This window comes from Salvelinus namaycush, chromosome 16 (assembly GCF_016432855.1).
Source record: "Salvelinus namaycush isolate Seneca chromosome 16, SaNama_1.0, whole genome shotgun sequence".
Taxonomy (NCBI): domain Eukaryota; kingdom Metazoa; phylum Chordata; class Actinopteri; order Salmoniformes; family Salmonidae; genus Salvelinus; species Salvelinus namaycush.
The window spans coordinates 8,417,300-8,430,309 of NC_052322.1; the positions used below are offsets into that span (position 1 = coordinate 8,417,300).

At 46.7% G+C, this 13,010-nt stretch overlaps 1 protein-coding gene across 1 annotated transcript in view; it reads left to right on the plus strand.

Annotated features, from left to right (window-relative positions):
- skia (v-ski avian sarcoma viral oncogene homolog a) overlaps positions 1 to 13,010 on the plus strand; it is a 77,145-nt gene that overhangs the window by 51,777 nt on the left and 12,358 nt on the right. Inside the window, exon 2 of the mRNA XM_039010400.1 lies at positions 12,597 to 12,832. Coding sequence (XP_038866328.1) covers positions 12,597 to 12,832 — 236 coding nt within the window. The remainder of the gene's footprint in view (positions 1 to 12,596; positions 12,833 to 13,010) is intronic.

The window sequence follows — 13,010 nt, forward strand, 5'->3', positions numbered from 1 at the left end:
CAGTACTTGACAGTTGTGACGGTTGGCTTGGACATTTTTGTGGTTTTCCAAAAATAACCTCATCGTTGTCACAGTTAGTGCAGGTTGGAAGACACCGCTAGGCTAGGCTGTCTTCTTGGGGGAGTTGTTAAGCTGAGCCATTGGCGTCAATGGAGAAACTTTGTTGGCCATGCATTGCATGCTCCTCAGACCACCATGCCGTATCCCCCGACGATGTGACCCGACGTCTCTCGGCTGGGCCTATTTCCCGATTGGGATTGGCAGCTTCAGCCACTCCCGCTTTCTAGTGGTTTGCAAATGAGATGGCAGCCACTGTCAAAATGCCAGTGGCTCAACCGTAAATGTCTCGCCCCCCCCCCCCCCCCCCCCCCCACCCACCCTCGCGCCGCAGGAGCTGGCCACTATATGCAAAAGTTGCCCATCGCATCATTTCCATAGTGTTTGACTGTCGGAGGGTATGGAAAACAGCTGGCTGGCCATCACATTGAGTGTTTTGTCATGACAGTTGTGGACAAACACTCTCGTTGCATTTAAAGTGTTGGAATTTGTGCTAATGCTATAGTACTGACATATGATTGCCTGTTCTAGGCGGGTTTGTTCTGGGTAAGAGAGGGGAGGACTAGGGGCGGCTGCAGCTGTTCCACTATTGACTGTCTTGCAGTCTAAATGGGAAGGGAAGCGGAAAAGCTGGCTCTATGGAGGCGAGTGTATAACCAGTGAACTGCTAAACTGAACAGCAGCAATACATTGGCTACTTTACATACAGGATATGACATCCGAATTACAATGTGCCATTTTCTACAATCCAAATCTCTAATTGTAATTGAAGTGGATGGACATGATATCCGGATTATCTCTGAAAGCACGCGTCACATTGTCAACGTTTTCCCCACAAAGGCCCTGTCATTTTCCCCAAACCTTTTCTGACAGCATATTCTTTGCATCTCCCACTTGTTCTCCTGCACAATCATACATTGCAGTCACTATGGGATTCAACACAGCATGCTCCGTTCATTTTATCCAGACTCAGCCTTCCCCCTCCGCCTTCCTCGTTTTGTCCCTCTCTATATAATGGAGTCCTCCACCCTAGTCCTACTATGTATTAGAACTTGTTTCTCCTGCGCCGGTGATGATGTACTCAGCGTGGTCCATCTACTGACCTGCGTGTCTGCGAGCTCATTACCGTAGCCCCGAGCGGCCCACTGAATGCCCAACTACAACAAACACGTCCATCAGTGAACACAGTCCGCCTTTTGTACGCTCCACAGGAGTGGCTGTGTCTCAAGGAGTCTGGGTGTCCAAAATCGGCATTGGGAGTCGCGCTCGCTCGCTGCCATACGTCAACCACCACGGCTGACTTGAATCGGTTTGTAAAATGGCTAACCTACCGTGCCCAGTAGGAAGGAAGAAGAGGAAAGGGAAGGAGAGTGACCCCCCTTCTCTCTTCTAGGACAAATGTGTTCTCTGGCGTGTTAGAGATCTGAAAAACTTGCTGTCTCAGATGGTTCAGGGCTTATGCAGTTGTGTGTGTGAGGACTGTGAAGCATTGCTTCCCCCCACCCCACCCCAACCCACACACACACACACACACACACGTGTTTTGGATGTTTTCTTTCAGGATTGTCTAAGGCCCTAACCTTAGTTGCGCCCGGCGGGAAACCGCGAACGAGACCCGTTTGTCGTATCACACGTTCCCCGGTTTTTAATCAAGAGGATTGAGCAGACAGCTCGGCTGGGGTCAATCCCTGAAGAGCCTAATCCCGCCACATCCCACATCCAGCCCCCTGTTTTATCTCAACATCCGTCGGAAAGAACCGGAAAAACTGTAGGAAAAACGGGAGCCTGGGACTTTGGTGACCCATAAAAGCCACAAAAGCTCCATTCTGAAAAGAGTCCTCAATTAGAATTTAAAAAGATGAAGAGGACGGGGGCGCCCGGCTGAGATGGAGCCGCTTAACCGGAGTGTCTCCCCGGGTTGCTATGGAGAAGGAGGTAGAGAGAGGATTTATAGGATTTTCTTATGAAAATGAGGGCCGGCGCTGACATAGCTCCGGAAATCTGAGTCAGTCCAACACACAGACGCACACACACACACACACACACACACACACACACACACACACACACACACACACACACACACACACACACACACACACACACACACACACACACACACACACACACACACACACACACACACACACACACGGCAGACAATGCCAGGTGGCAATAATCAGATTTCTCCAGCTCAGACTACAGCTGCTGCAGGCAGAGGGGAGTAAGGGTTCCTGCTCTTTGACCTGCTCTCTACTCAATATGGGCTAGCCTCCCAGTCTTGTCTAGTGTCACACACTCTGGAATGGCATCACAGTGACAGCAGTTTAACAGTTGGTAAACAACTACCTTTTACATGGTATCCTCTAGCACATTGGCCCCTACATACACACACTCACGTTCACATAAACAAACTACTTATACACACACAGACCCCCATACATTTTAAACAAATACATTAATTTCTCCAGCTTCCTTGTGGACCTTGATATTGACATGAATAGTCCCCTTATACATGCCATGGATCGGTCTCGAGTGCTACTTCGATGTGGAGTACGATGACTTGAGAACCCTAGAATACTCACCCTTCATTCTATTCACACCTTTTACCATTTTCATACCTTTCATTATCCTCAGTGTCTCGAGTTCCATTGACTCCTATTCACGTGGCACAATATCCACCTCTTTCATCAACAAACCACTCCATCTATAAGTGATTGCTTCAAGGTCCTCTTTCCTTACGCCGAATTCCATACAGAAGCTAATGGAAACAATCAAGCTACCAAGTTTAGTCAGCCCCTATAGGCACAGAATCCCAAATTCATACCAGCATACCACTTGCATTGAAGCAAAGGACTACATTCCAAGTGGTATGCCAGTGTGAATATTGAAACGTAGCTCAGGCGATAGGCTATACGGACAGGCAGCCACAGTGGCTGTCGAAAAAGAGAACAATCCAGATCCTACATTTCAGAACTACTTCTGTTCTATTGCTTCTATTTCTATAATGGCCACCACCCTCTAGAGTGAGTCGACGTCTCCTCTTCCTGGTTCTGTGTGTGGCGGCTCCCCCCTTTGGTAGATTGGTAGATTGGTAGATTGGTAGATTGGTAGATTGGTAGAGAGAGAGAGAGAGAGAGAGAGAGAGAGAGAGAGAGAGAGAGAGAGAGAGAGAGAGAGAGAGAGAGAGAGAGAGAGAGAGAGAGAGAGAGAGAGAGAGAGAGAGAGAGAGAGAGAGAGAGAGAGAGAGAGAGAGAGAGAGAGAGAGAGAGAGAGAGAGAGAGAGAGAGAGAGAGAGAGAGAGAGAGAGAGAGAGAGAGAGAGAGCAGCAAAGCAGCTTTGGGTGCGGGCGATCGAGGTTAAGATTGTAATTGGTCGTCTGTCCTTATCCCTGGTATTGGCAGGCTCCAGGGAAGGGCTTTAGCCTTATAGACAGGGAAGGGGGGATTGTGACTTCTAGCCTGTGTTGCCTCACAACTAGCCTGACTAAGGCCCCATGCCTGGGCCTTAGTGGACCACACAAACACACAGACAGACACACACACACACACATAGAGAAAGGCAGCTTGTTGCTCAGCTGTTGTCAATGCAGCTCTGTTCAATAATTTAAAGCAGTTACAACAAGGTTTTCAAGTATTGAGAGGGGGCCTAACGTTATCTATGTGAGTGCAGGGCACCGCATGGTGTGTTTTGTTTGGGGTGTCTATAGAAGTGCAGTTGGGAACAGTTGGGAGTTTGTTTTAGGTGCTCAGATCTGTGATTTATTGTTATGGGGTAAGGCTTGTCTCCACAACTTAACCCCGCACTGCAGCTCTTTGAAGTGTGGGTGTGGGCATGTTTGCTTTTTTTGTGTGGCACAGCTTGTGTGTGTGTGTGTGTGTGTGTGTGTGTGTGTGTGTGTGTGTGTGTGTGTGTGTGTGTGTGTGTGTGTGTGTGTGTGTGTGTGTGTGTGTGTGTGTGAAATTTGGCATAGGTGTGTAAACATGCCTGTGTGTGTGTGTCTAAGAGCTTGCACACTGATTTCTGGGGATTGTCTGTGTGTGGTAGGTTTAGGGCGTCACATGTCGAGGCATGTGCAGCAGTAGCCTGAGCACCCAAAAATACTGTACCTGCTGGTGTTCCACTGCCCCCCGTAAGTAATACTTGGAAATCAAACTGGCGGTGTGTGTGTGCCTCCGTGCCAGCTGGAGCATGCAATGCCCACACACCCCTCGCTGCAATTGATGTATTCACTCAGCCATGCGGCTTAACCCTTTCACATACAACCTCAACCGGCTCCCGAGGGCACTGCATCTCAGTGCTAGAGGCGTCACTACAGGCCCTGGTTCGATCCTGGGCTGTATCACAATCGGCCGTGATCGGGAGTCCCATAGGGCGGAGCACAATTGGCCTAGCATCGTCCGGGTTAGGGGAGGTTTTGACCGGGGTAGGCCGTCATTGTGAAATAAGAACTTGCATAGATAAATAAAGGTTAAATAAATGTAAAAAAAATAGAAACGGGGGTGCGCTGTCACACACACACTAGGCTCAACTGTACACCCACCCCGCCCCCAACACACACACCGTTCCCCTCGCCTTGTTGTCCACATCTGCTCCTGTGAAAACGGGCCATAGTTTTCCTCAGTGGATTCCTCTCCTCCGTCCCTCTGTCTTTCTGTCTCTCCTCCTCTCAGCCTTTCCCTAACCAGAGCAAGCCTTTACGAGGCTGTAAAGGCTGGCATTTTTGTTCTCTTCTGCCATTCCCACTCAGAATATTCCATATGAAGGGGAGGCCTTCTGACACCAAATAAACTATCTGGAGTGGACTGTAAAGCCCCGTCATAACCCACGGCAATGAAGCCCCACCTAAATTGGCCGGCATTCCTTTGAGAAATGTTGTTTCTTCTCTCGAGGCTAGCTATTGCCTCAACAGCACCCAATAGCTATGAGCAGTACGGCACTGTGATATGGTGAGACGGCATGGCCACATGACCATGTTTGATTATCCATGAGTTGTGTTCTGTTACTTGATGGTCAGTCATGTTATCATTAAGATGGGGACTACAATTATTCTCCATTCATGGCCAGGAAGAAGGAGTTATGCACACACACACACACACACACACACACACACACACACACACACACACACACACACACACACACACACACACACACACACACACACACACACACACACACACACACACACACACACACAGAGGCAGATCGATAAAACTGTCCATTAGTGTGTGGCAGGGATTAGAACAACTTTTAAAAATATAGTCAATTGAATTATCTTGCTTTTAGATGGCTATAAAACATTACTTGTTTGGATAGTAAGGCAGACATTGGATTATTTTCTAGCATCATGTGCCTATGTGAAAATGGACACTTTGCTCTTTGGCCCATCTTACTTGGCCAGGGACCAAAGAAGTCAAAAGCAACAAATATTTAGTTGTGATATTTGAGTCTTCCAATACTCTTCTTAATTGCCCACTACCCACTGGTGTTGAGACACATAAGGTGACAAAGCTGGCTTTGAAGCCTTCACATAAGTCAGACATCATTCCATGCTTCATAGCTTGGCATGTTCATAAGCCATTTTATGGCCAGTTGGTGTAGGGTTATAACACGTCACGTCACAATGTGGACATGTCGTTGTGTATAGCTATGCACAGCCGTCCAAAGTGTCATGTTAGCATTTGGCTAGCATTTGATCCCTCCACAATCAGCTAGCTAGCTTCATCTAGCAGACAGACCGGCTCATGTTTTGCTTTGGCACGGGGGGATATAGATATGGATGGAAAAGTCCAGCTGTATTTGCTTACCATGGCCACCCCCCATGCTTCAACCCTTCCTCCAGTGGAGCCGATCCCTCTCTGGCTTAGGGGAACCAGTCTCGCACTATTCCCACGGAAACAGTTGCCAAAGCAAATTTGGCCATAGGAAATGGAGCCCCCCCCTCAATTTCCCTCTCTCGCTCTCCCTCTTTCTCTCACTCTCCGACCTGGTTTAGACTATTCTGAAGCACTGGCGCTGCGCCAGGTCTGTGTGTGTGTGTGTCAGAGAGTGTGTGTTCACTGCTCTCTGCTAGGCCTTCAAGTAACTTTCCAGTGTTTCCAGATTTCTATGAAATATGGCGTACAATTAATTACAATATGCGTTAAAAAGCAGATTTTCTGTGTTGGAATGGTGTGGGCGTACCCCAACAACAGAATGGTGTATACTGGTCATTAAAAATATTAGTTCAAGTAGACTGCTGAGTGGACAGCTCATCCTCCTCAGGTGGATGACGTCAATCCTCTATGAGGAAATGGCAAGCATTTTTTAAACGGCCTGTTTCAGATAAACGTTTTTCAGATAAAGTGTTTATTTTTGTTTAGTTATTTTCTTAATGTATGCTTTGGCCACATATGAGTATAGGATGAGTCAACACTGTTCTGGTTATAAATAAGCCAATATGACACCAATCTCGATGAAAATTCGCAAATCAACTTGATTGGAGGTACACAACACACTCCCCGCCTCTCGTCATGATCCGTCTGGCCATTACCAAAAATCCACATACCAGATTTTTTAACAGGGTGGTTAACGTTAACAGTTGAGTATTTCTTGCGCCTATAGTACCTAGCTCAAATTCTTGACGTTGAAATCAAACGAGACTATAGCATCCATAAAGTTACCGTTGGACTTAAAAACGGATTAATTAAGTTTGTAGGTGCAACAGTTGTTATTAAATTGATAATTTAATAATCCGCTAAGAAACATTGATGTGATACTTTTTTGTAGAAATTCTGACAATGCTAACATATTTTTTTAGCCAAAACTCAAGAGTATTGCTGCCAGTCATTTGAAGTGTATGCTAATAAACCTAGGCTACTCTATATAGCTAGCTATATGGTGGTATTTAAGCTGAGGTTAATCAATAAATGCAAACAGATATTTTGATTAGCTAGTTAGCTACGTGGCTAACTAGCTAACGCTACCTAGCTAACGTTAGCTTGCTTGTACAAAGCCCAGCAGTTAGCCAGCCGCTGTATCTAGCTAACACCAGTCAACTGAAAGCTAGCTAGCTAACGGACAGGCAAATAAAGGTAGCTAGCCAATGAATGTGGTTTTGATTAGCTAGGTAGTTAGCTAGCTAGCTAACGTAACGTTATATCAGTCAAATGAGAGCTAACGTTGGCTAGATTGCTAACTAACAAAAGAGGAAAGCTCGTTAGCTAGCTAGTAAGGTTTTTCACATAAGGCTGAAGTCATCATGTTTAAACTGCTGAACTAGGCGCTTGCGTGTAATCGGAGCACAAAAAAATCTGCATTATTTAGTTATGAGTTAACAGCATGTTAACTTTTAAAAGTGAGATTTTCACTGGACAGTTACTTTCAGGCAGGATGGGAGGCCTGTGGAACAAGGAAAGTCATTAACTGCTCTCCTGCTCGCATTCTCCCTCTCTCTTGCTTCTCTCATATATTTGTATTTAAGGGAGAGTTTCTGTAGTCTGCATAAATATGATCCCTCGCCATGCAGTGGTGATTTTTCTTTTACTTCAGTCTTCCCCTTCTCCCCTTTCGCTCCCTCCCTCTCTTTCCATCTGCCCAGACACCTTCTCGCTCCTCCTCCCCTTCTCTCTCTCTGATGTGGCTAGGGTGTGTGAGACTCCTGTCCCCTTGGGACCTGGGCCTAATTTAGCTGCGGCTGGCTAGCCTGTTCTCCCCTTTTTGTGGTGGCCCTAGCCTCTAGCCTAGCCTAATGTAGCCGAGCCGAGCACAACCACGTATCAGGGTCTGTTATGTCTGTCCCTATGGACTCTTCCTGGAAGTGGAAACCTCAGTCGAGGAGGAACAACACCAGACCGCATTCTGTTCTGGGAAAGCCCAAAGTGCATCAGCCATATAAAAAAAAAAAGACAACTATGTTCTGTAGTCTGTATTTTCTGAAAGTTATCAACATTGTCCTTCCAAATGGACATGTGGAGACTGAGAGAATGCTGTCAGGAGCAAAGTCTTAACTTTGGACTTACATGGTATTTATATGTTCCATTATTTTACTTAAAAATGTGTGTGTATTGTTGTGTATTGTTAGAAATTACTGCACTGTTGGAGCTAGGAACACAAGCATTTCGCTACACCCGCAATAACATCTGCTAAATATGTGTATGCGACCTATCAAATTTGATTTGATTTGATAAGGGATGGCTAGGATCGTTGGAGGTTGAAGTTGCAGGTTAAGGTTAAGTTGTGGAATTGGGCTGTTTTTGTTCTTGTATTAGGGAGACATGAAAAGAGATGGTGTTGCTAGATGAGGGTGTTTGTGTGTATGTAAAGGTAGTACAGATGCTGGCCCCTCTCTCGCTACAGAAGTCAGCTACCTGAACATCTGCCTCTCGTCTCACCCCTTGCTGCTACTAGTACACACACACGCGCCCACACATGCACGTACGCACACAGAAACAGGTGTCAGTAAATCCCTGGCTGTATATTTTGAACACGACTGCCTTAAGAACAGGGATATTCAATCAACAACTGAATACACCCTCTCTATACAGCAGCCCAACTAGAAGGACTAAACATACTCACTTAACTGCTGAGCACAGAGAAAGTGTTCCTCGGTATATCAAAGTGAATACTAAATGAGGTACTTTCAAGTTTAGTCAGCAAAGCGAAGAAAAGTAGAATCTCCAAAATGCACATATCCAGTTGCACCGTACTTAGATATTTAAATAATTATAGTATAGAGTAGACACTTAAGATGAAATTGAGCCTAGTCTGCAGTGTTGAGTTGTGTTGCTGTAACTCAAAAACCTGTTTATAGTTATTTACCTCACCGAGTACAGAGACACAGGTGTGTGTGTGTGTTTTAATCACACTTTTCACAGAAACGTGTTGTCTGACACCTGTTTGTTTGCCAGCAGATGTAGACTTTAGGTTTCTGCGGTTAAGGCGCAGTGAGACATCTCTCGCTTCATGTCCTTTTTCGAGCTAGCAGCGAACACTAGACAAGGTGCTAGGCTAATTTCCAGGAAGGCCCTCCCTTCCTGCAGTCACAGTGTGGCCCCTCCAGCAAGGAGGTCAAAGACAGGTCACAGGCAGGGTGGGACTCGATAGTTAGAGACATTAATTTCCCCGTAGTCTGAGAGGATGTTAGCTTTGCACTAGCTAACACAACATGTTTGGTGCCACATGCACATAATCTAGCGCCACGGGCCATTCTTCTCTCTGACACAACCACGTCACTGACACTGTTGACAAGGTTTCACACTCAGGCCGCGAACTCAACGTGGAAGTGAGGTCGTCAGGCCAAACAGGAAGTGACCTCATTCACGCGGTCAATGTCACGGTCAGGGTTTGCCTAGACAACCAAGATGTAGTATAGTTGAAACCTGACCAGAATAAGACCAGAGTATGACATTGAACCGCAATGTCCGAGAGTTGCAGCAATTTTGTTTCATTTTGATCTTGAGATTGACCTTTTAAATTGGGTTGAGATACGGTTGACTGTTCACCCCCGACAGTTTGTTTGTTTACCTCCCTGTGTTGTCGGGACTTTTTTTTCTTCATTCTAGCTTCGTTTTGCTCGCTTGCTTTTGTTGAATGGAATTCTGCTTGTTTGGAGAGGACATCCTGTAATCTGTGTCACAAGAAATGCAGTGTTGAATTGAGACAGACAAACAGACAGAGGGAGGCAGGGACAATGAGAGACAGAGACTGAGGGAGAGAGCAATGAAAATGACAGATTGTGTCATGGGAGTGTCAGTTCTACCTCTTGAGAAAACAGACCGTCTATCCACTGTACCACAAAGCCTGGGCTTTTTCGGCGAGGAGGATTTTCTTTCAAGCCTTTCTAGATCCGACAATTATCCTCCCATCAAAATTGCCAAGTCACATTTTCCCCCCAGAATAAAGCAATTCTCTAACTTACTAGGAATTTGATTGGCTCTGTAACATCTAAAACCACTCAGTGAACTTCCCCCTCATTGGATGTGTAACATTGAGGGCTCAGACATGGAGTTGTCCTCAGCGACTGAGTAAGAGCCCCCTGCCTGTGTGGCCAGAGCTGACCTTTGCTTCCTCGTCTGCTCTAGTGTTAGCCTCAGCGCTAGCTAGCCATAGCATGAGTGTTTGACTGTACTGAGCTGGACGCTACATTGGTGTACCACACTGTGGTAGCTAGCAGACAGAAGAACTTGAAGAGTTTCATACAGGGCACATAGACCTTGACTGAGCGTGACTGACAGAGTGTGACGTGCCCCACCCACATGAGCAGACACACACACGAGCACAGACACACACACACTGGCAGACATGCATGCCACACACTCATCCGGAGGGCTTCCTGGCAGCTGAGCATTACCCGCTACTCTCTCTATCTTCTCTCTCTCTCTATTTTCTCCCTCCTTACCTCCATCCACCCAGCCAGCCCTCATGAGAAAAGGCTTTGTCACTCTCTCAACCCTGGGCTATTCCTAGGCAGTGGGGGTGCAGATACTATGACTCCGCCGAGGTGTGAGATTTCAAAAGCGGGTATTTTCAGTGAGCCGACACTCGTCTGGGCATGTCTCTCACACAACTTGGCTAATCAAAGGCCTTATATTCGAGTGTGACATCCTGTCTATGCTTTGTAATCCAGACAGGATCATAAAAACAAGCCTTGCCCCTCCCTTTCTTCCACCTCACTCTTGCTATACAAGCATGTACTCTTGCCCCACATTTGCAGCCCATGCCAGGAGATTCTCTCTCTCTCTCTCTCTCTCTCTCTCTCTCTCTCTCTCTCTCTCTCTCTCTCTCTCTCTCTCTCTCTCTCTCTCTCTCTCTCTCTCTCTCTCTCTCTCTCTCTCTCTCTCTCTCTCTCTCTCTCTCTCTCTCTCTCTCTCTCTCTCTCTCTCTCTCTCTCTCTCTCTCTCTCTCTCTCTCTCTCTCTCTCAATCCTGTTGCAATGCAGTGGCTTATCAGCATAGGGCTGTTGGCTTTCTAATAAAAGTAGATGTGTCCCACCTTGTGTAGGACACACCGCACGCACAGACACACACACAGTTAGTGTTGGGGTGTGTGTGAGACAATACGTTGGGAGACAGGATTGTTACGATTCACCTCGGCCCGTCCTTCAGATTTCACTTCCTCCCACAAAGCACTGCTCCCAGCATTTCCTGTTTGGGCTGGAAGACCTTGGCAAGCGTCCCGAGTACACACACACACACACACACACACACCCACACACACACACACACACACACACACACACACACACACACACACACACACACACACACACACACACACACACACACACACACACACACACACACACGTGCAGAGCCCTGGTTGGGTGGTCAGGTAGACGGAAGCAAGACATCTGCTCCTCTCAGAGACATTGGCCACGTCCCAATATTCCAAAGTGTCTTTCCTTCCGATGTCCTAGTTCCTATTTCCACGTTCTCAATCATTTGAGTCAATTTTGTAATGATAGGCTATTGTCTGTCTGTGGCCGAACATCACATGTGTGATATAACGAATGCTAGATTTGGGCTCTCCAATGTTGTTCTTGTGTACAACAATATATTACACTCAGCAATTGTGACATTAGGTTTGTGTTATGATGCTAATGATGAGGGATTGGAATTATATAGCTATTACACATTTATATATCATTTCCAGATGCTCTGTTGTCATTCACTCTCGGTGAATGACAAGTAAGATAGTAGTAAAGGATACACGGCATTACGTTTATTGGCTCGAGAGAATGAGAAAAGGAAGAAGAGGAGAGACAGAGACTTGCAGTGAGGAGGGCTGCGAGGGAAGGGGGGGGTCGGGGGAGGCTAGTGACAGCCACAGCTTGGAGAGGCTGAGGTCATGGCAGTCCGGAACACAGACCTGCCCTTGTCTGCTTTTTAAAGACTCCCTCAGCTCAGAGACAGAAAGAGAGAGAGAGAGAGAGGGAGAAAGAGAGAGAAAGGGATAGAGAGAGACGTCTCACCTCTGCTGAAATACACTGTAGTACAATTGTCTGGAGTACTGGCGTGTGCAGACTGTGTGTGAGTGTGAGCGCGTGTGTGTGTACTCTAAGTGTTTGAAGCAATATAGCCTATCCTAGTGTCAACATTATTGCAACACTGCTCAAAAGCTGTCACTGTTGATAGTTGTTTGACCAAAACAAGCTCAACCTCAGTCAAACAGTCTCTATATAACTTATACGTGTGTCATATGTCAATATACCAGCTGGTTAAGAAGGGCTTGCAAGCTCGAGTGGGAGAGTTGAGGCTTCCGTCTTGTGTTGTCTAACACTATAATAACCCTCAAGCACTTCCAACTATAGCAAATACACACGCACACACACACAGGCTAGAGCCATCTTACACCTCTGGATGCATTTTCAGTTCACTGGCATTAGAGACTGGTATTGAGGATGCCAAGCGGGCCGTGCGGCTCAAATTGCCATCCGCTGGACAAAGGAAACGTCCGGTCTCTGAATAGAACATAGATTTGACCTTGTACTTCTAAAATTGCCCTACAATTTGTCTTACATGCCATTTACTCTTCTCTCCCTTCTTTTCTCTCTCCAGGCATCAGATCCCATCCCAGCCAAGAAGTCTAAACATGAAGACTTCCCATCGCTGCCCCTGTCCGCTGAGAAAGAGAAGCAACCCGATTGGTTAAGATCCCTCTCGGCTTCAGACAATACGGGGCTCAACTGCATCCAGCCCAGACAGAGACCGTCAGCTTTCAGGCCCTGGTCCCCTAACCTCTCGGCTGGGGACAAAGAGACGCCCAACCGCCCTCTGGCTACACTGAGAGACAGGTGAGCTCAACATACGCACAATAACAAACAACAGCACACTACCCTGAAGAAACACGCATGTCGACATAGTACAAGTCCATGCTTTAAACACACGTCAATCATCCAAGCCTCTAAAACAGGGGTATCAAACATCGCGAGGGTGTCCAATCCAGCCCGTGGGTGGTTAGAGTAAAAATAC